The following is a 22,040-nucleotide window of genomic DNA, read 5'->3' as shown; positions in this document are numbered from 1 at the left end:
CCGGCACGGGACGCGTGCGTTGAACTTCTTTCGTGCCGTACGTGGCCGTGAAGCGTGCTGCTGCTGCTGCTGAGCCCTGTTTATCGGTCAAGTTGACTTTGGACGGATTTGACTGACGCAGCACGAGAGTGCGAGCCGAGGCAGGCGGATCTCACGCGGCAAACTCCAACACCGTTCACTCTCCTCGCCGCGCCACCACCGTCGCGCCCCGGATTTATAATTATGGCTTCACCTTCTACTCCCGCCCCCTCCGCCCGGTCAGGTAAACACACAAAACTGTAACAAAATGTAATTCACCATTGCACCACAACGCATTTTTTTTTGCTTCCATAATACAGGTTTTTTTTTTGTAAGGGAGGGGGGGGTTAGATCGAGTAACTATATAAACGTGTCGTTAAACCCACCCCTTGTTAAATACTACGTGAAAAAAAACCCATATCTACGGTAGAGGATGAAAGTGTTGGGTTGTTTGGGTGGCACGTGGCAACAGTCAACGCGACGCCGTTGTGCCGCACAGAAACGGTGTCTGTGGTCTTTGCAGACGATGAAAAAAACGTTTGAGTTGTCAATCTCCCAACAATTCAACCAACAAATTACTTTCCAGCATCCACCTATTAACTTTCCACCTATATACTGTCCTTTTATGTGGCTGCACATTCGTTTGTTCATCACCACACACCACCTTGTTTTAAAAAAAAAGTAAATGTTAACTTCGTCCCTGGGTGGGCTTGAACCACCAACCTTTCGGTTAACAGCCGAACGCGCTAACCAATTGCGCCACAGAGACAGCTGCAAGAAGCCGCCTGCAGTTCCATGTTTGAGGAATCAATGACATTCGATGTCGTCAAATCGAACTGAGTATTGACTTTGCGTTATCAAAATATACTCACGCCACAGAAATCGCAGGTAACAAACTCAGCTGGCCGTGCGGTCTCCAAAGCCCCCCGATGATATTCGCTCGGAGCTAACCGCAACACGAGGCACACAAATGCGACGCACAGTTGGGGACTTGTAAATGAAAAACTCCGTGCAGACTTATTGTCGGACAAAGGGAGGAACGTCAGTCAGCAGGTCATTCACTTCCTCTAAGGTAATTGTAACTTTCATTGACATATACTTTTTAGCGTTATACTTTGTTTACACATGCACCGTGTACATTATGCAATGGCCCACAGTCTGTTGTATTTTAAGGATAACTCGTGACCCACATGTTTTGTGAAAAATTCCAATTCATTAAAATGCAATTAACTGAAAAGAAAGGCACTGGCCTGCTTTTAAATGCGTCCACTAAATACGTTTGCAAACATTTGTGAACATGACATGGTGTCTATTAGATTACCCAACAACTTAACCTTTGCAACAAAAAATAGAAAAAAAAACCTCGTCCCTGGGTGGGCTTGAACCACCAACCTTCCGGTTAACAGCCGAACGCGCTAACCAATTGCGCCACAGAGACAGCTGCAGGGACACTCGATCTCGATTTGGTGCTTTCGTGACTGCAGGAATTAATTTTGATTTAAAGCTTTCGTGACTGCAGTAATTCATATTCTTAGCTCTTTCGGTAAAGTCACGTTGAATGGAAACAATAAAATAATAAAATATATATAAAAATTCTCACGACGTTTCGACCATAACACAAACGGTCATCATCAGCCTACACAGCCTACACCTGATGATGACCGGTTGTGTTATGGTCGAAACGTCGTAAGAATTTTTAAAATTGTTTTTATATATTTTATTATTTTATTGCTTCCCTTCAACGTGACTTTACCGAAAGAGCTAAGATTATGCAGGAATTAATCTTTGTTTTTTTCTGTATCCCCTGGTATATCTGTGCTAATTCCCTCTACTTAATGTCTGTACATATAACTGCGGTTTTGTGTTTCCTCTACCTGATGATGATTGCTTGTGTTGCAATCGAAACGTCGTATATTATGTAATTTTATTTTTTTCTTATTTCTACGTGACTTTACCGAAAAAAAAAAAACATTACACTCTCGACCGTTCGTTCCATCGTTAATGCGTCTCAACGATATTCAACTGTGTATAAACGTACATCCAGAATTGACCGCGCGCAAACAAAACAAACTCGCAAACACTTAACACACTCGCGAACACAGCACTTGCTCTGAGGCTTTAAGCTACCAGACATCAGCCATGAGCATCAGAGGTTGGCGTGTCCTGTGCTGCACGTAACACATTGCGACTGATTGTGAGCCATTGCAGCGCATTGGGAGAACATTTGAAACGCTCCAAAAATTTGGTTGGCAACGTAACTTGGTTTGACTGCTTCCGACTGGCAAGTTTTCCATCTCAAAGTTGGTGTCTCAAACACGCGAAGTTTCCATCTGTTAAGGACTCCAGCAGGATTTTCACGTTGCTCTTCGTGAGTTGTTCATCACCACTCCCCGTGTGAAACATTTCACTTTCCTTCCATGTCCGCAACATTCACGTTCACTGGCCTGCACTGGCAGTGGTGAGCGTGGTTCTTAAAACTATGTTGTTTTCTAATTGCACGAGCATTTGTCAGCATGCACGTACATTTTAAACGAGCAATTACAATGTAACTTTATTGCGATAAAAATCAATCGCACGTCCCTGGGTGGGCTTGAACAACCAACCTTCCGGTTAACAGCCGAACACGCTAACCAATTGCGCCACAGAGACAGCTGCAAGAAGCCACCTGCAGTTCCATGTTTGAGGAATCAATGACATTCGATGTCGTCAAATCGAACTGAGTATTGACTTTGCGTTATCAAAATATACTCACGCCACAGAAACCGCGGGTAACAAACTCAGCTGGCCGTGCGGTCTCCAAAGCCCACCGATGATATTCGCTCGGAGCTAACCGCAACACGAGGCTCACAAATGCGACGCACAGTTGGGGACACGTAAATGAAAAACTCCATGCAGACTTATTGTCGGACAAAGGGAGACACGTCAGTCAGCAGGTCATTCACTTCCTTTAAGGTAATGATAACTTTCATTGAAATATACTTTTAAGCGTTACACTATGTTTGCACATGCACCGTGTACATTATGCAATGGCCCACAGTCTGTTGTATTTGAAGGATAGCTCATGACCCACATGTTTTGTGAAAAATTCCAATTCATTAAAATGCAATTAACTGAAAAGAAACGCAACTGGCCTGCTTTTAAATGTGTCCACTAAATACCTTTGCAAACATTTGTGAACATGACATGGTGTCTATTAGATTAGCCAACAACTTAACCTTTGCAACAAAAAATAAAAAATAATAATACCCCGTCCCTGGGTGGGCTTGAACCACCAACCTTCCGGTTAACAGCCGAACGCGCTAACCAATTGCGCCACAGAGACAGCTGCAGGGACACTCTCGATCTCGATTTGGTGCTTTCGTGACTGCAGGAATTAATTTTGATTTAAAGCTTTTGTGACTGCAGTAATTCATATTCTTAGATCTTTCGGTAAAGTCACGTTGAAGGGAAACAATAAAATAATAAAATATATATAAAAACAATAAAAATTATCACGACGTTTCGACCATAACACAAACGGTCATCATCAGCCTACACAGCCTACACCTGATGATGACCGTTTGTGTTATGGTCGAAACGTCGTGAGAATTTTTTAAATTGTTTTTATATATATTTTATTGTTTCCCTTCAACGTGACTTTACCGAAAGAGCTAAGAATATGCAGGAATTAATCTTTGTTTTTTTTCTGTATCCCCTGGTATATGTGTGTTAATTCCCTCTACTTAAGGTCTGTATATATGTCTGCGGTTGTGTTTCCTCTACCTGATGATGATTGCTTGTGTTGCAATCGAAACGTCGTATATTATGTAATTTGTTTTTTTTAATCTTATTTCTACGTGACTTTACCGAAAAAGAACAAAGATTACACTCTCAACGATATTCAACTGTGAATAAGCATACATCCAGAATTGACCGCGCGCAAACAAAACAAACTCGCTAAGACTTAACACACTCGCGATCACAGCACTTGCTCTGAGACTTAAAGCTACCAGACATCAGCCAAGGGCATCAGAGGTTGGCGTGTCCTGTGCTGCACGTAACACATTGCGACTGATTGTGAGCCATTGCAGCGCATTGGGAGAACATTTGAAACGCTCCAAAAATTTGGTTGGCAACGTAACTTGGTTTGACTGCTTCCGACTGGCAAGTTTTCCATCGCAAAGTTGGTGTCTCAAACACGCAACGTTTCCATCTGTTAATGACTCCAGCAGGACTTTGACGTTGCTCTTCGTGAGTTGTTCATCACCACTCCCCGTGTGAAACATTTCACTTTCCTTCCATGTCCGCAACATTCACGTTCACTGGCCTGCACTGGCAGTGGTGAGCGTGGTTCTTAATAGTATATTGTTTTCTAATTGCACGAGCATTTGTCAGCATGCACATACATTTTAAACGAGCAATTAAAATGTAACTTTATTGCGATAAAAAGCAATCGCACGTCCCTGGGTGGGCTTGAACCACCAACCTTCCGGTTAACAGCCGAACGCGCTAACCAATTGCGCCACAGAGACAGCTATACAGCACCACTTGCTGTTCCATGTTTAACGAATTCATGAAATTTGCTGCTAAAAAAGAAAAATCTAGTATTGACTTTGTGAAATAAAAATGCACTTTCAAACAACATCTCTGGGTAGGTTTGAAACATCAACCTTGTTGGTTAATTGCTGAAGGCGGTAACCAATTGTGCCACAGAGACAACTCACAGATGCTGCTTGCTGTTCCATTTTTAAGGCACTAATGACATTCGCTGTGGTAACAACGAATCAAGAATAGACTTCGGCAAGCAAAAAATACTCTGAAACCTCGTCCCTGGGTGGGCTTGAACCACCAACCTTTCGGTTAACAGCCGAACGCGCTAACCAATTGCGCCACAGAGACAGCTGCATGAAGCCGCCTGCAGTTCCATGTTTGAGGAATCAATGACATTCGATGTCGTCAAATCGAACTGAGTATTGACTTTGCGTTATCAAAATATACTCACGCCACAGAAACCGCGGGTAACAAACTCAGCTGGCCGTGCGGTCTCCAAAGCCCACTGATGATATTCGCTCGGAGCTAACCGCAACACGAGGCACACAAATGCGACGCACAGTTGGGGACTTGTAAATTAAAAACTCCGTGCAGACTTATTGTCGGACAAAGGGAGGAACGTCAGTCAGCAGGTCATTCACTTCCTCTAAGGTAATTGTAACTTTCATTGACATATACTTTTTAGCGTTATACTTTGTTTACACATGCACCGTGTACATTATGCAATGGCCCACAGTCTGTTGTATTTTAAGGATAACTCGTGACCCACATGTTTTGTGAAAAATTCCAATTCATTAAAATGCAATTAACTGAAAAGAAAGGCACTGTCCTGCTTTTAAATGCGTCCACTAAATACCTTTGCAAACATTTGTGAACATGACATGGTGTCTATTAGATTAGCCAACAACTTAACCTTTGCAACAAAAAATAAAAAAAAAAATACCTCGTCCCTGGGTGGGCTTGAACCACCAACTTTCCGGTTAACAGCCGAACGCGCTAACCAATTGCGCCACAGAGACAGCTGCAGGGACACTCTCGATCTCGATTTGGTGCTTTCGTGACTGCAGGAATTAATTTTGATTTAAAGCTTTCGTGACTGCAGTAATTCATATTCTTAGCTCTTTCGGTAAAGTCACGTTGAAGGGAAGCAATAAAATAATAAAAAATATATAAAAACATTAAAAATTCTCACGACGTTTCGACCATAACACAAACGGTCATCATCAGCCTACACAGCCTACACCTGATGATGACCGTTTGTGTTATGGTCGAAACGTCGTGAGAATTTTTTAAATTGTTTTAATATATATTTTATTGTTTCCCTTCAACGTGACTTTACCGAAAGAGCTAAGAATATGCAGGAATTAATCTTTGTTTTTTTTTCTGTATCCCCTGGTATATGTGTGCTAATTCAATCTACTTAAGGTATTTATATATGTCTGCGGTTATGTGTTTCCTCTACCTGATGATGATTGCTTGTGTTGCAATCGAAACGTCGTATATTATGTAATTTTTAAAATTTTATTTCTACGTGACTTTACCGAAAAAAAACAAAGCTTACACTCTCAACGATATTCAACTGTGAATAAACATACATCCAGAATTGACCGCGCGCAAACAAAACAAACTCGCAAACACTTAACACACTCGCGAACACAGCACTTGCTCTGAGACTTTAAGCTACCAGACATCAGCCACGGGCATCAGAGGTTGGCGTGTCCTGTGCTGCACGTAACACATTGCGACTGATTGTGAGCCATTGCAGCGCATTGGGAGAACATTTGAAACGCTCCAAAAATTTGGTTGGCAACGTAACTTGGTTTGACTGCGTCCGACTGGCAAGTTTTCCATCTCAAAGTTGGTGTCTCAAACACGCGAAGTTTCCATCTGTTAATGACTCCAGCAGGACTTTGACGTTGCTCTTCGTGAGTTGTTCATCACCACTCCCCGTGTGAAACATTTCACTTTACTTCCATGTCCGCAACATTCACGTTCACTGGCCTGCACTGGCAGTGGTGAGCGTGGTTCTTAAGAGTATGTTGTTTTCTAATTGCACGAGCATTTGTCAGCATGCACATACATTTAAAACGAGCAATTAAAATGTAACTTCATTGCGATAAAAAGCAATCGCACGTCCCTGGGTGGGCTTGAACCACCAACCTTTCGGTTAACAGCCGAACGCGCTAACCAATTGCGCCACAGAGACAGCTGCATGAAGCCGCCTGCAGTTCCATGTTTGAGGAATCAATGACATTCGATGTCGTCAAATCGAACTAAGTATTGACTTTGCGTAATCAAACTATACTCAGGCCACAGAGACCGCGGGTAACAAACTCAGCTGGCCGCGTGGTCTCCAAAGCCCACCGATGATATTCGCTCGGAGCTAACTGCAACACGAGACAAACAAATGCGACACACAGTTGGGGACTTGTAAATGAAAAACTCCGTCCAGACTTTCTGTCGGACAAAGGGAGACACGTCAGTCAGCAGGTCATTCACTTCCTTTAAGGTAATGATAACTTTCATTGAAATATACTTTTTAGCGTTATACTTTGTTTACACATGCACCGTGTACATTATGCAATGGCCCACAGTCTGTTGTATTTTAAGGATAACTCGTGACCCACATGTTTTGTGAAAAATTCCAATTCATTAAAATGCAATTAACTGAAAAGAAAGGCACTGGCCTGCTTTTAAATGCGTCCACTAAATACCTTTGCAAACATTTGTGAACATGACATGGTGTCTATTAGATTAGCCAACAACTTAACCTTTGCAACAAAAAATAGAAAAAAAAACCTCGTCCCTGGGTGGGCTTGAACCACCAACCTTTCGGTTAACAGCCGAACGCGCTAACCAATTGCGCCACAGAGACAGCTGCAGTGGCTTCCAGTCTGTGTCCCTGCTGACACTAAGCCGTGTTCATTGATTGGCGGAACAGAAGACGATAAATAACTCGTGGCAACGTTAATAACCTGCTTACTGCATCGCCTGATTTGAGCAGGGCATTGATCTGCAGGTGGGGATGTATGATAATCCCCATCTCTTCATGTTCCACCAACCATTTTCCAGGTCACCAAATTATATTCATACGCAACTACACCCGGTAAGAAAAATGACCGCTATTTATACTATTATATTAGTATAATGTACACTTCACCCATCCCCAATAACCATTATCAGGTGACGTCACTCAACATGGGACAACCCCCCTCCCTCATTAATAATCATGAGCTGAACAATTTTTCTATTTAATATTTCAGATTTATTGCAATATACACCCGTACTTGGACGGGCAAACAAGCTCGTTCATCATTAAATGCAACATATGATGAGTTCAGGAACAGTGTGTAATTGTGCATATCGTATTTCTCCAGCATGTTAAGATTAACACTTAACACTTAAACTGTGATTAAGATTGACGCTTAAACTGTGAACCAACAGCAAGTGAATTTAGATACTCACGGGGTGCAAAATATTCTGGCAATTGCGTCCCTGGGTGGGCTTGAACCACCAACCTTTCGGTTAACAGCCGAACGCGCTAACCAATTGCGCCACAGAGACAGCTGCAAAAAGCCACCTGCAGTTCCCTATTTGAGGAATCAATGACATTCGCTGTCGTAAAATCGAATCGAGTTGGGGACTTGTAAAAGAAAAACTCCGTGCAGACTTATTGTCGGACAATAAGTGGGAGACACGTCAGTCAGCAGGTCATTCACTTTCTTTGAGGTAATTATAACTTTCAATGAAATATACTTTTAAGCGTTATACTTTGTTTACACATGCACCGTGTACATTATGCAATGGCCTACAGTATGTTATATTTGAAGGATAACTCGTGACCCACATGTTTTGTGAAAAATTCAAACTCATTAAAATGCAATTGACTGAAAAGAAACGCAACTGGCCTGCTTTTAAATGCGTCCACTAAATACCTTTGCAAACATTTGTGAACATGACACGGTGTCTCTCTATCAGCCCATCTCCTCCTAACCCTCTCTCTCTCTCTGCATCTCTTTGACTCTCCTCGTACCCCCAGTTCCGGATTAAGCTTGTGCGGGGCCTGTAGCAAATGTTATGAAGGTGCCGAAAATAAAAATACATAAATATTAAAACACAAATGTTTTACTTGCATAGTAAAGTAATTGTATTTTTTTTATTTGCTACACAGCCAGATAATGCGACAAATCGCTAACCTTAAAACACCCGGTCGTTCATAAAAGTCGAAGGCGGTATAGTACTATAGTCATAGAGCAAGTGCAGAATCACTGAACCGGAATTGATAGCTTGTGTTGTGCCCGAAATGTCGTGATTTATTTTATTTTATACTCACGTGACTTTACCGAAAGAACCAAAGAGTATTATTATCTTGTGTTGCCCCAATTAATTAGCATGGTTCCAGCATCAGCAGTTTCGCGTTCTTAAAAGCACAGCCAAGCAACATCATCATCTGTCTCTGTGGCGCAATTGGTTAGCGCGTTCGGCTGTTAACCGAAAGGTTGGTGGTTCAAGCCCACCCAGGGACGGACGTGTGCTTTTTTTCCACTCACAAGAAGCGAACTTTTAATTTCTCGATTTGAATGTATGTGCATGCTGACAAATCTTCGTGGAATTAATCACATTTTTTTTAAAGAACCACGTTCACCGCTGCCAGTAATGGGAACAATCCAGTGGAAGCCAGTGAACGTGAATATTCCGGACATGGTAGGAAGTGGAATTTTCAACAAGGGGTCTGGTCATGAACGACTAAAAAAATTGCAACTTCAAAGTACTGCTGCAGCATCAAGAGATGGAACCGTCATGTGTGCAAAATATGAAGAGCTCAGGAACATTACGCGTAACTGTGCAAATCGTATTTCTCCAGCATGTAAGACAAACAACTTAACTGCGTACCAACAGCAATTGAATGTTGACTTCTTGTGTGCAAGATAATTTCACACTTGCATCCCTGGGTGGTGTTTGAACCACCAACTTTTCAGTTAACAGAAACAGTTGCGAGAAGACTCAGGCTATTTCATCTCTAAGGCTCTTTCATGACATTTTCTTGAAGCTACCAGGCGTCAGCCGCTCTTTCTTTTCTCTACGTCTGTCTCTCCTCGTCCGTCTCGCCGCGTCGTTCTCCACGTTTAGCTGTCACAGGAACCGCTATTTTGCATCACCACTACAGGCTCTTGCGCGCGCAACACGGCGTTCGCGCAGTGCCAACCACCCAAGGTCAGCGTCTCTCCCCCCCCTCCCTTCTTTCTGTCCCCGGTGCCGCACAGCTGGAGGCGGAGGACGTGGGACGGCTGGCGAAGCTGCGCGTGGGTCACGACGACAAGGGCATCTCCTCCGCGTGGTTCCTCGACTCGGTCACCGTGCGCCGCTTCCGCGGCAAGCGCGAGCTCGCCGCCGCCGCCGCCAACGGCGCCCGGACGAACGGGGAGGCCGGAGCCGGCCGACGGGACGGGAGCCGTCGCGGGAGCCTCGCCGGGGTGGCCGCACCGATGGCGGCGCTGGCGGGCAAGGGGCCGGGCGGAGAGGCGGCGGGAGCGGCGGACGGGGACGTGGAGACGTACACGTTCGTGTGCCGCCGCTGGCTCGCTCGCAACGAAGACGACGGGCAGGTGGTGCGCGAGCTGCTCCCCCAGGAGGGCAGCGCCCTGAAAGGTGGGAGGGGAGAGCTGTTGGGTTCTGGCCGCACGCGTGCGTGTAGGGCAGGGCCACATTTCTGGTCACTTGGCACCCCCCCCGGGGGGACCCACCCAGGGGAGAGCAGTAAATACCACTCCGCTATCCGCCCGCCCACGCCTCTCCTCCCACTTTTGATGTGCAATCAAACTTACGAACTTTCAGAGATTCGAACAAACTCGTCCGTGTGTCCAGTTGCCTGTTCGGACCGAGACTCGTAAGTTCAAGCACCGCGCAAACAGATGGCGGTGGTGGCGGCTACATCTATAGAACCGTGAAGAACCAGTTGCATCTACCCAGGAGATTTTACAACTTTTAAAGCCATTCCCCGTGTTTAGTGTACATGCCGTACAATATGTTTGGAATCGACATGAGTAAAGTTGACTTACGAACAGGCCTCTGGAACCTAACTCGTTCGTAAGTAGAGGAGTCCCTGTATATATTCTGTATATAGACAAATATTTCCCGTATAGCCTTTAAGAGGCTGTTGGGACAAGTTCTGTTCGCGAGTTGCACCTATGAAGGCCGGCACGGCACGCGAGGAGGTGGGTGGCCAGCACCACGCCCGGCCGCCTTTGTATCCCCAGTGGGGTGGATTAAATACCGCAAGGTACTCATTTGAGGCTGAGTCGACCTAGGGAAGGCCCAGGACCGGTTGAGATAATTATCACTGGTGTTGGCCGTGAGCGGGAATCGAATTCGGGTTGCCGGGTTTGTAGCGCAGCACGCTAACCACTACACACACCCAATATGTCACATTATTTTAAAATATATATATGTATTTTTTTAAAGGTCGGATCGGGCGACACGTGGGCACTGGGCAAATGTGCCTTTTGCTTGCCTCGCCCCCACTTTTAAATCCAGTCTTGGCGTAGGGTGAAGGAGAAATTGCACTCAACTAAGAATTCATTCTTGAGGGATGCTTTCTAATTACAGCGCCAATCAACGAGATAGATGGTTACAATTAATCATGTAGCAGCTGTGATGAATCTATTGCCAGATGAAGGCCTTTCCAAATCATTGCCAGTAGTGCTACGGTGGAAAAATCCACTTGATTTCATTGCTTAATTGCCATGGTGGATTTTCTGTCGGACGCATTCCATTCCTTGGCTGCCATTCTGTCACTATTCTTGCTAAATACTATAAATACTGTAAATGGGTGCCACTGGAAAACCTTGGATCAAGATCCCAATTATGAACATTGCCAAATGCAGGTCTCTTTGAAATTATTCAAACATTCAATGCCAGAGGATTATTTACTGCACTGTTATGCTTTTTTTGAACGTCATACAATGTTAAACATATGTTTTTACATAAAGGGCCCAATAAAATGGCTTTGGTGCTTAAGTACAGAGTGGGCAGCAGGCCAGATTAGGGCAGCAGTTAAAGACGAAACCGTTTAAACACCATGGCAACCGCTTGCTTAATTGAACATTTTCCATCTTCGCATTTGCTTCATGTCTTAATGGCATTTATTAAACGTTTTTTTAGAAGCCCTTTTCCCTAAATTATTGATGCGATCGTTGCCGTTTCATTTTAATAATTAAGGCGGCCGTTTCTCCCAGGCGGATTGTCGGGGAGTGCCATCTGTCACGTGCAATGTTGTTTCTGTCTGCGCTGACCGGGGGAGATGACGGCGCGAAGCTGCGCTCGTTGTTGGGTGCAGCGCTGCCACTTAGCAAGCTCCGGGGAGCTGTGCTTTAAAGCAAAGCAGCTGGCAAAGGAAAAGCAGCTGTCTCTCGTGGCGCTATGGGTTAGGGTGCCTGGGCGGTAACCGAAAGTGTTGCTGCTTCATGCCCACCCAGGGGAGTGGTATGCGTGCGTTTTTTTTCTTCTGTTGCAAACAAGAAGTCAATGTTGAATTGGTCAGCGAACGTTGCCTTTTGAGTCACGGGGTTTTGAACACGGAGTTTGGTAACAGGTGACTATGATCCAAACGGGTGAATGAGTCGGTGGGACTTTTTGAGATGGATGAGATATCAACTTTCCTGGAAAAGGCCATGTGAAACAATAGAGCAAGTGGGTTGTTAAAGCCAAAAAATGCATAACATATTTGAATGTTCTTCCATTGAAATACAATGGCAGGTCAACAGTTGTATCGCGATGTACAATGCTTTGCCAATCCACCACCGGATGAAGGCTTCCCCAGCCACAGAAACCCCTGATGCATGTGGTCGATGTATCCTGGCCTTGGTTAGGACATCAGAAACCTGTCTCTGCGACGCAATCGGCGAACGCGTTCGGTTGCTCACCAGAAGTCGATGCTAGATTGCATCTTACTAACGGGGTATTAAACACAAGACCGCCACAGAATGCTTGCAGCTGTACATGCGGTGAAGATGGTTTAGTGTGTTTGGTTGTTAACAGAAAGGTTGGTGGTTCACACCCACCCAGGAGATGTGAGTGTTTTTTTTACAATTAAATACAATTAAAGTGGTTGATATTGTTTAGTACGATCGCATTGTCTTTAGCAGGATTCCTCAATTGGCAGTCAATGGGCCACATGTGGCCTGGGAAGGATCTTGGAGTGGCCCACCGAGCTGTGGGAACCGCCAAGACATATTTGGCGCCGAGTATTAATTCAACACAGATTGGTGACGTGAAAGTGAGACGAGAGAGCCGTTGACAAGATGCATTATAATAGTCACAGGGCATGTCAACGTATGGTGTCACGTGCCCATAAAGCACGTGCCAGTTATATTGTGGGCTGCCTGTAAAGACGGCCGATGAACCCCAGTCGACAGAGGACCGCCGACGATGACTCGCAGCGTCGATCGATAACTCACTCTTGCTTCTGCACCCCCCCCACTCCTGCTGTCGTTTACTCCGGCAATCGCTTCTCAGAATGCACGTACAGCGTGCACGTGTTCACGGGAGACGTGCGTGGCGCCGGCAGCAACGCCAACGTCTTCATCACCGTCTACGGCACCGCGGGCGACTCCGGCGAGCGGCAATTGCGCGATTCCGAGAAGCACCGCAACAAGTTCGAGCGCGCAAACGTGAGCCCCCCCCCCGGTGGTGGTGATTGTGGTGCTAATGGTAGTGGCGGTAGTGAGTAGGTGGGGCTACCTGAGTAGTGGGTGGAGCTAACTGGGTAGTGGGTGGGGCTACCTGAGTAGTGGGTGGAGATACCTGAGTAGTGGGTGGAGCTACCTGAGTAGTGGGTGGGGCTAGCTAAGTAGTGGGCGGAGCAACCTGAGTCGTGGCTATGGTTGACAGAGGAGTAGAAACTTGATTTGAAGCTTTCGTGACTGCAGGAATCTTTCGGTAAAGTCACGTAGGTAAAAAATATACCTACGTGACTTTACCGAAAGAACCAAAGAGTATAGAGGAGTAGAAGTCGTTGCAACCAACAGGACAGAGCTATACAGCACAAACGCTATGATGTGAACGTATTTATGTTGAACTTCTTTCGCAACCGTGCTAATTGGAGGCGTGTAAATGTTGGGTGTTTGTTGTCCTTCCCCCGCACCTCCGATTAGCACGGTTGACTACGTACGGTGCAAAAGAAACTTAACATACATACGACATTACAGAACAAATGAGATGCAGGAGACTGACAACAGAAATGAGAGAGTGCAAACGAAACAGAAAAAAAAAGAGTCAGCTCTTAAATCGTGTGTGGCGGACATCCACGTCGGCAATCACGTCGGCTGCCGCTGTGTCATCGCTCTGCGGCCGCTGCAGGAGGACGTCTTCACGGTCGCGGCCGTCGACCTGGGAGAGCTGAAGAAGGTCCGGCTGCGACACGACAACAGCGGCGTTAGCGCCGGCTGGTTCCTCGACCGCGTGGAGGTCACGGAGCAGACGTCCCAGCGCAAGTGAGGGCACCCACGCCGGCGCAAGGGTTGGAGCGTGCAGGCGGGTGGACGCGCACGGGTGTCGGAAGGGTTGTACACATGATAAGCCACTCACGTTGAGCTGTCGTTTGTGGGCCAGCTCACTTCTGAAAAAGAACTACGTAGCTCAGTGGGCCTTAATTGGTAAAATAAATAAAAAATAGTTTATAGTTTTAGTTTATTTTGTGTCGTGCCCGGCCCCACCATGTTATTGTCACCTGTGCACGCCATGCTACGTACGTGTTCCCATTGTCATCACCTGTGCCCACCGCGCTAGGTTCGTGTTCCCATTGTCATCAACTGTGCCCACCGCGCTAGGTTCGTGTTCCCGTTGTCATCACCTGTGCCTACCACGCTAGGTACGTGTTCCCGTTGTCATCACCTGTGCCTACCACGCTAGGTACGTGTTCCTGTTGTCATCACCTGTGCCTACCACGCTAGGTACGTGTTCCCGTTGTCATCACCTGTGCCTACCACGCTAGGTACGTGTTCCTGTTGTCATCACCTGTGCCCACCGCGCTAGGTTCGTGTTCCCGTTGTCATCACCTGTGCCTACCACGCTAGGTACGTGTTCCTGTTGTCATCACCTGTGCCTACCACGCTAGGTACGTGTTCCCGTTGTCATCACCTGTGCCTACCACGCTAGGTACGTGTTCCTGTTGTCATCACCTGTGCCCACCGCGCTAGGTACGTGTTCCTGTTGTCATCGCCTGTGCCTACCACGCTAGGTACGTGTTCCCGTTGTCATCACCTGTGCCTACCACGCTAGGTACGTGTTCCCGTTGTCATCACCTGTGCCTACCACGCTAGGTACGTGTTCCTGTTGTCATCACCTGTGCCCACCACGCTAGGTACGTGTTCCCGTTGTCATCACCTGTGCCTACCACGCTAGGTATGTGTTCCCATTGTCATCACCTGTGCCTACCACGCTAGGTACGTGTTCCTGTTGTCATCACCTGTGCCTACCATGCTAGGTACGTGTTCCCATTGTCATCACCTGTGCCTACCACGCTAGGTACGTGTTCCTGTTGTCATCACCTGTGCCCACCACGCTAGGTACGTGGTCCTGTTGTCATCACCTGTGCCCACCACGCTAGGTACGTGTTCCCTTTGTCATCACCTGTGCCCACCGCGCTAGGTACGTGTTCCTGTTGTCATCACCTGTGCCCACCACGCTAGGTACGTGGTCCTGTTGTCATCACCTGTGCCCACCACGCTAGGTACGTGTTCCCTTTGTCATCACCTGTGCCCACCGCGCTAGGTACGTGTTCCTGTTGTCATCACCTGTGCCTACCATGCTAGGTACGTGGTCCTGTTGTCATCACCTGTGCCCACCACGCTAGGTACGTGTTCCCTTTGTCATCACCTGTGCCTACCACGCTAGGTACGTGTTCCTGTTGTCATCACCTGTGCCTACCACGCTAGGTACGTGTTCCTGTTGTCATCACCTGTGCCTACCACGCTAGGTACGTGTTCCCGTTGTCATCACCTGTGCCTACCACGCTAGGTACGTGTTCCCGTTGTCATCACCTGTGCCTACCATGCTAGGTATGTGTTCCTGTTGTCATCACCTGTGCCCACCACGCTAGGTACGTGTTCCCGTGCGGGCGTTGGCTGGCCGTGGACGAGGACGATGGGCAGGTGGCGCGCGAGCTGGTGGCACAGGACCCCGCCCGGGTGAAGGCCCCGGCACTCGGCTCAGCAAAGCGGCCCAAGTCCAGCACCAGCCTCAGCTTGGAGCAGAAAGGCAGGGGCGGGGGGGCGGCACGTGGACAACATTCACCAGGCCCTTAGGGCTCTATCCACCTGGCACTAGGCACTACGAACTAGGAAACTCACACTCGCCACGCTGGGAGTCCTGTGTGGTGTTCGTGTCTTGATGGGAAGTTGTGAACGGTGTTAGTGTGGCAATGGGGAGGCGTGTGTAGTGTTAGTGTGGTGATGGGAAGGCGTGTGTTGTGTTAGTGTGGTAATGGCGAGTCGTGCATGCTGTTAGTGTGTGATGGTGAGGTAAGTCGTATGTGTTGTTAGTGTGGTGATGGTGAGGCGTGTGTGGTGTTAGTGTGGTGATGGTAAGGCACGTGTGGTGTTCGTGTGGTGATGGTAAGGCACGTGTGGTGTTTGTGTGGTGATGGTGAAACATGTGTGGTGTTAGTGTGGTGATGGTGAAACATGTGTGGTGTTAATGTGCGCGTTGCCTGTGCAGCTCAGCTCACGACGTACAACATCAAGGTGAAGACGGGAGACAAGCGTGGATCGGGCACGGACGCCAATGTCTACATGGTGCTGTACGGAGAGAAGGACGACACAGGTAGAGAGGCAACTTGCCGCTTGGCTGTCGCTTCCTTCCACATCATCATGTTTTTGGTTCTGGTTGTCAACCTTTTTAGCGTCGTCACATTATTATTATTATTATATACATCATCGTGGGATAATCTGCATTCTCATCATCATCTGCATCACCATTGACTACTAATTTGGCATTGCCGTATCACTGTCATTGTTGTCATCACCAGCATCTACATCAGCAATCATCAGTATCGGCAAGAGAAGCATCCTCATAATCATAATCAGCAGCAGCATTATTCGCAAACATCATCACGTGCAAGAGAAAGATCAGTATCAGGAAGAATAGCATCATAAGCAACAGCAGCATGATCAGCTTCATCACCACCATCATTGTCGTTGCCACGGTTTGATGGTTTGCATTTGTTGCCACAGGCAAGGTGAACCTGAAGTCATCCAAAACCAACAAAAATAAGTTTGAGAGGGGCCAGACTGATGAGTTTACCCTGGAAGCTGTCGACATCGGAGCCCTGAAGAAGATTAAGATCGGACACGACAATGCAGGTACTCCCCCTTCCAGGAGTAATCCTTCAATTGAAATTAATGAATGAAATTAATTTGTGCAAGTGTTTTTTTTTGCTGGCAAGAAGTCAATACTATATTACATCTTATGGCAGTGAATGGCATTGACAAGTCATGAAGATGCGCCACAGATGCAGCCATCTCTGCGGAGCAATCGGTTAGCACGTTCGCCTGTTAATTAAAAGGTTGGTGGTTAAAGCCCACCCAGGGACGAGGTTTCTGAGTGTTTTTTGCTTGCAGAAGTATATTCTAGATTCGTTTTTACAACAGCGAATGTCATGAATTCCTCAAATATGGAACAGCAAGTGGCTTCATGCAGCTGGTGCTGTGGTGCAATTTTGTGAGTGTGTTTGGATATTGATTGGAAGTTTGGTGGTTCTAACCCACCAATGGACGATTTTTGTGATTACATTTTGCTTGAACAAGTCAATTTTAGATTATTTTTTATCGCAGTAAATGTCATTAAAGAGCCCTAAAAAATAGGTCAGCCAGAGGTTGTCAGCAACTTTATGGCGCAATTGGGTAGTGCATTCGGTTATTAATTGAGAGGTTGGTAATGAAATCACGCCCATGGACAAGGGTTTGTGAGTATATTTTGATTGCAGATATTAATATTAGATTAGTTTTTACAACAGCGAATGTCATTAATTCCTCAAACATGGAACAGCAGATGGCTTTGTGCAGCAGTCTCTGTGGTGCACTTGGTTCGTGTGTTTGGCTGTCAACTAAAAGGTTGGTGTTTCAAACCCACCCAGTGACGATGTTTGTGAGTAGTTTTTTATTGCGCAATGTCATTAATTCCTTATATATGGAACAGCAAGTGGCTTCTTGAAGCTGTCTCTGGCACAATTGGCTAGCGTGTTCTGCTGTGAATTGTAAAGGTTGGTGGTTTAAACCCACCCAGAGATGCTGTGTTAATATGTATTCTTATTTCACGAAGTCCATACGAGATTCGTTTTTACAACAGCGAATGTCATTAATTCCTTAAACATGGAACAGCAAGTGATCCCTTGTAGCTGTCTCTATGGCACAATTGGTTAGCACGTTTGGCTGTTAACTGAAAGGTTGGTGGTTCAAGCCCACCCAGGGACGACGTTTCTGATTGTGTTTTGCTTGCAGAATGTCTATTCTAGATTTGTTTTTTAAGACAGCAAATTTCATAAATTCGTTAAACATGAAACAGAACGTGATCTGTGTAGCAGTCTCTGTGGCGCAATTGGGTAGTGTGTTTGGCTGTTAATCGAAGGGTTGGTAGGTCAAGCCCACCCAGTGACGAGGCCTCAGAGTAGTTTTTGCTTGCAGAAATCAATTCTCGATTGGTTTTTACGACAGCGAATGTCATTAATTCCTTAAACATGGAACAGCAAGCAGCATCTGTGAGCTGTCTCTGTGGCAGAAATTGGTTAACTCCTTAAGCAATTAATCAACAAGGTTGATGTTTCAAGCCCACCCAGAGATGCTGTTTGAAAGTGCATTTTTATTTCACAAAGTCAATACTAGATTTTTCTTTTTTAACAGCAAATTTCATGTATTCGTTAAACATGGGTGGGCTTCAACCACCAACCATTTAGTTACCAGCCAAACGCACTAACCAATTGCGCACAGAGACAGCTACAAGGGACCACTTGCTGTTCCATGTTTAAGAATTAATGACATTCGCTGTCGTAAGAAGGAATCTAGTATTGACTTTGTGAAATAAAAATACACTTTCAAACAGCATCTCTGGGTGGGCTTGACCCACCAACCTTTACAGTTCACGGAAGAACACGCTAGCTAATTGCGCCAGAGACAGCTGCAAGAAGCCACGTGCTGTTCCATGTTTAAGGAATTAATGACATTCGCTGTCGTAAAACGAATCGAGAATAGACTTTCTGCATGCAAAAAACACTCTGAAACCTTGTCCCTGGGTGGGCTTGAACCACCAACCTTCCAGTTAACAGCCGAACGCACTAACCCATTGCGCCACAGAGATAGCTACAAGCAACCACTTGCTGTTCCATGTTTTAGGAATTTATGAATTTCGTAGTCTTAAAAACAAATCGAGAATAGACTTTCTGCATGCAAAAAACACTTTGAAACCTCATCCCTGGGTGGGTTTGAACCACCAACCTTCTGGTTAACAGCCAAACGCGCTAACCAATTGCGCCACAGAGACAGCTACACGGGATCACTTGCTGTGATATGTTTAACGAATTTATGAAATTCGCTGTCTTAAAAAAAAAACAAATCTCGAACAGACATTTTGCAAGAAAAAATTCTACAAAAACACATCACTGAGTGGACTTGAACCACCAACCATTTGGTTACCAGCCAAACGCACTAACCCATTGCGCCACAGAGACAGCTACACGCAACCGCTTGCTGTTCCATGTTTTAGGAATTTATGAATTTCGTAGTCTTAAAACACAAATCGAGAATAGACTTACTGCAACCAAAAAACACTCAGAAACTTCATCCCTGGGTGGGCTTGAACCCCCTTTCGGTTAACAGTCGAACACGCTAACCAATTGCTCCACAGACACAGCTGCAAGGAACTGCTTGCTGTTCTATGTTTAACGAATTTATGTAATTCGCTGTCTTAAAAAACAAAACTAGAACAGACATTCTGCAAGCAAAAAACTCTCCAAAACCGCATTATTGGGTGGGCTTCAACCACCAACCATTTAGTTACCAGCCAAACGCACTAACCAATTGCGCACAGAGACAGCTACAAGGGACCACTTGCTGTTCCATGTTTAAGAAATTTAGGAAATTCGCAGTCTTAAAAAAAAAAATCTAGAATAGACTTTCTGCAAGCAAAAAACACTTAGAAACGTCGTCCCTGGGTGAACTTGAATCACCAACCATTCGGTTACCAGCCAAACGCACTAACCAATTGCGCCACAGAGACAGCTAAAAGCAACCACTTGCTGTTCCATGTTTAAGAATTAATGACATTCGCTGTCGTAAGAACGAATCTAGTATTGACTTTGTGAAATAAAAATACACTTTCAAACAGCATCTCTGGGTGGGCTTGACTCACCAACCTTTACAGTTCACGGAAGAACACGCTAGCTAATTGCGCCAGAGACAGCTGCAAGAAGCCACGTGCTGTTCCATGTTTAAGGAATTAATGACATTCGCTGTGGTAAAAACGAATCGAGAATAGACTTTCTGCATGCAAAAAACACTCTGGAAACCTCGTCCCTGGGTGGGCTTGAACCACCAACCTTCCGGTTAACAGCCAAACGCGCTAACAAATTGCGCCACAGAGACAGCTACACGGGATCCACTTGCTGTTCCATGTTTAACGAATTTATGAAATTCGCTGTCTTAAAAAAACAAATCTAGAACAGACATTTTGCAAGCAAAAAATTATCCAAAGAGACATCACTGCGTGGACTTGAACCAGCAACCATTTGGTTACCCAGCCAAACGCACTAACCCATTGCGCCACAGAGATAGCTACAAGCAACCACTTGCTGTTCCATGTTTTAGGAATTTATGAATTTCGTAGTCTTAAAAAACATATCTAGAACAGACATTCTGCAAGAAAAAAACTCTCCAAAACCACAATTCTGGGTGGGCTTGAACCACCAACCGTTTAGTGACCAGCCAAACACACTAACCAATTGCGCCACAGAGACAGCTACAAGGGACCACTTGCTGTTCCATGTTTAAGGAATTTATGAAATTCGCTGTCTTAAAAAACAAATCTAGAACAGACATTCTGCAAGCAAAAAACTCTCCAAAACCACAATTCTGGGTGGGCTTGAACCACGAACCGTTTAGTGACCAGCCAAACACACGAACCAATTGCGCCACAGAGACAGCTACAAGGGACCACTTGCTGTTCCATGTTTAAGGAATTTATGAAATTCGCTGTCTTAAAAAACAAATCTAGAACAGACATTCTGCAAGAAAAAAACTCTCCAAAACCACAATTCTGGGTGGGCTTGAACCACCAACCGTTTAGTGACCAGCCAAACACACTAACCAATTGCGCCACAGAGACAGCTACAAGGGACCACTTGCTGTTCCATGTTTAAGGAATTTATGAAATTCGCTGTCTTAAAAAACAAATCTAGAACAGACATTCTGCAAGAAAAAAACTCTCCAAAACCACAATTCTGGGTGGGCTTGAACCACCAACCGTTTAGTGACCAGCCAAACACACTAACCAATTGCGCCACAGAGACAGCTACAAGGGACCACTTGCTGTTCCATGTTCAAGGAATTTATGAATTTCGTAGTCTTAAAAAAACAATCGAGAATAGACTTTCTGCATGCAAAAAACACTCTGAAACCTCGTCCCTGGGTGGGCTTGAACCACCAACCTTCCGGTTAACAACCGAACGCGCTAACCAATTGCGCCACAGAGACAGCTACACGGTATCACTTGCTGTTCCATGTTTAACGAATTTATGAAATTCGCTGTCTTAAAAAAACAAATCTAGAACAGACATTTTGCAAGCAAAAAAATTCTCCAAAAACACATCACTGTGTGGACTTGAACCAACAACCATTTGGTTACCAGCCAAACACACTAACCCATTGTGCCACAGAGATAGCTACAAGCAACCACCTGCTGTTCCATGTTTTAGGAATTTATGAATTTCGTAGTCTTAAAAACAAATCTAGAACAGACATTCTGCAAGAAAAAAACTCTCCAAAACCACAATTCTGGGTGGGCTTGAACCACCAACCGTTTAGTGACCAGCCAAACACACTAACCAATTGCGCCACAGAGACAGCTACAAGGGACCACTTGCTGTTCCATGTTCAAGGAATTTATGAATTTCGTAGTCTTAAAAAACAAATCGAGAATAGACTTTCTGCATGCAAAAAACACTCTGAAACCTCGTCCCTGAGTGGGCTTGAACCACCAACCTTCCGGTTAACAGCCGAACGCGCTAACCAATTGCGCCACAGAGACAGCTACACGGGATCACTTGCTGTTCCATGTTTAAGGAATTTATGAATTTCGTAGTCTTAAAAAACAAATCGAGAATAGACTTTCTGCATGCAAAACACACTCTGAAACCTCGTCCCTGGGTGGGCTTGAACCACCAACCTTCCGGTTAACAGCCGAACGCACTAACCAATTGCGCCACAGAGACAGCTACACGGGATCAC

The 22,040-nt window shown here is 45.6% G+C and overlaps 1 protein-coding gene and 16 non-coding genes across 17 annotated transcripts in view; 2 read left to right on the top strand and 15 right to left on the bottom strand.

Moving 5' to 3' along the window:
* LOC116942134 (lipoxygenase homology domain-containing protein 1-like) overlaps positions 1–22,040 on the top strand; it is a 145,289-nt gene that overhangs the window by 28,539 nt on the left and 94,710 nt on the right. Inside the window, exons 22-27 of the mRNA XM_076066939.1 lie at positions 9,716–10,197; positions 13,063–13,217; positions 13,906–14,039; positions 15,647–15,804; positions 16,264–16,368; positions 16,779–16,907. Coding sequence (XP_075923054.1) covers positions 9,716–10,197; positions 13,063–13,217; positions 13,906–14,039; positions 15,647–15,804; positions 16,264–16,368; positions 16,779–16,907 — 1,163 coding nt within the window. The remainder of the gene's footprint in view (positions 1–9,715; positions 10,198–13,062; positions 13,218–13,905; positions 14,040–15,646; positions 15,805–16,263; positions 16,369–16,778; positions 16,908–22,040) is intronic.
* TRNAN-GUU (transfer RNA asparagine (anticodon GUU)) lies at positions 714–787 on the bottom strand. The gene has a single exon. It is a non-coding gene; the product is annotated as a tRNA-Asn (tRNA).
* Positions 1,383–1,456, bottom strand: TRNAN-GUU (transfer RNA asparagine (anticodon GUU)). The gene has a single exon. It is a non-coding gene; the product is annotated as a tRNA-Asn (tRNA).
* On the bottom strand, positions 3,267–3,340 carry TRNAN-GUU (transfer RNA asparagine (anticodon GUU)). Its single transcript has one exon. It is a non-coding gene; the product is annotated as a tRNA-Asn (tRNA).
* TRNAN-GUU (transfer RNA asparagine (anticodon GUU)) lies at positions 4,456–4,529 on the bottom strand. Its single transcript has one exon. It is a non-coding gene; the product is annotated as a tRNA-Asn (tRNA).
* TRNAN-GUU (transfer RNA asparagine (anticodon GUU)) lies at positions 4,823–4,896 on the bottom strand. Its single transcript has one exon. It is a non-coding gene; the product is annotated as a tRNA-Asn (tRNA).
* Positions 5,494–5,567, bottom strand: TRNAN-GUU (transfer RNA asparagine (anticodon GUU)). The gene has a single exon. It is a non-coding gene; the product is annotated as a tRNA-Asn (tRNA).
* Positions 6,681–6,754, bottom strand: TRNAN-GUU (transfer RNA asparagine (anticodon GUU)). The gene has a single exon. It is a non-coding gene; the product is annotated as a tRNA-Asn (tRNA).
* On the bottom strand, positions 7,350–7,423 carry TRNAN-GUU (transfer RNA asparagine (anticodon GUU)). The gene has a single exon. It is a non-coding gene; the product is annotated as a tRNA-Asn (tRNA).
* TRNAN-GUU (transfer RNA asparagine (anticodon GUU)) lies at positions 8,039–8,112 on the bottom strand. The gene has a single exon. It is a non-coding gene; the product is annotated as a tRNA-Asn (tRNA).
* Positions 9,001–9,074, top strand: TRNAN-GUU (transfer RNA asparagine (anticodon GUU)). The gene has a single exon. It is a non-coding gene; the product is annotated as a tRNA-Asn (tRNA).
* On the bottom strand, positions 19,007–19,080 carry TRNAN-GUU (transfer RNA asparagine (anticodon GUU)). Its single transcript has one exon. It is a non-coding gene; the product is annotated as a tRNA-Asn (tRNA).
* TRNAT-GGU (transfer RNA threonine (anticodon GGU)) lies at positions 19,194–19,267 on the bottom strand. Its single transcript has one exon. It is a non-coding gene; the product is annotated as a tRNA-Thr (tRNA).
* Positions 19,742–19,815, bottom strand: TRNAT-GGU (transfer RNA threonine (anticodon GGU)). The gene has a single exon. It is a non-coding gene; the product is annotated as a tRNA-Thr (tRNA).
* TRNAN-GUU (transfer RNA asparagine (anticodon GUU)) lies at positions 21,214–21,287 on the bottom strand. The gene has a single exon. It is a non-coding gene; the product is annotated as a tRNA-Asn (tRNA).
* On the bottom strand, positions 21,767–21,840 carry TRNAN-GUU (transfer RNA asparagine (anticodon GUU)). Its single transcript has one exon. It is a non-coding gene; the product is annotated as a tRNA-Asn (tRNA).
* Positions 21,951–22,024, bottom strand: TRNAN-GUU (transfer RNA asparagine (anticodon GUU)). Its single transcript has one exon. It is a non-coding gene; the product is annotated as a tRNA-Asn (tRNA).

This window comes from Petromyzon marinus, chromosome 13 (genome assembly GCF_048934315.1).
Source record: "Petromyzon marinus isolate PM22_M1 ecotype Great Lakes invasive population chromosome 13, UKy_Petmar_22M1.pri1.0, whole genome shotgun sequence".
NCBI classification, from domain to species: domain Eukaryota; kingdom Metazoa; phylum Chordata; class Hyperoartia; order Petromyzontiformes; family Petromyzontidae; genus Petromyzon; species Petromyzon marinus.
This window is presented reverse-complemented; position numbering and strand designations above follow the sequence as displayed.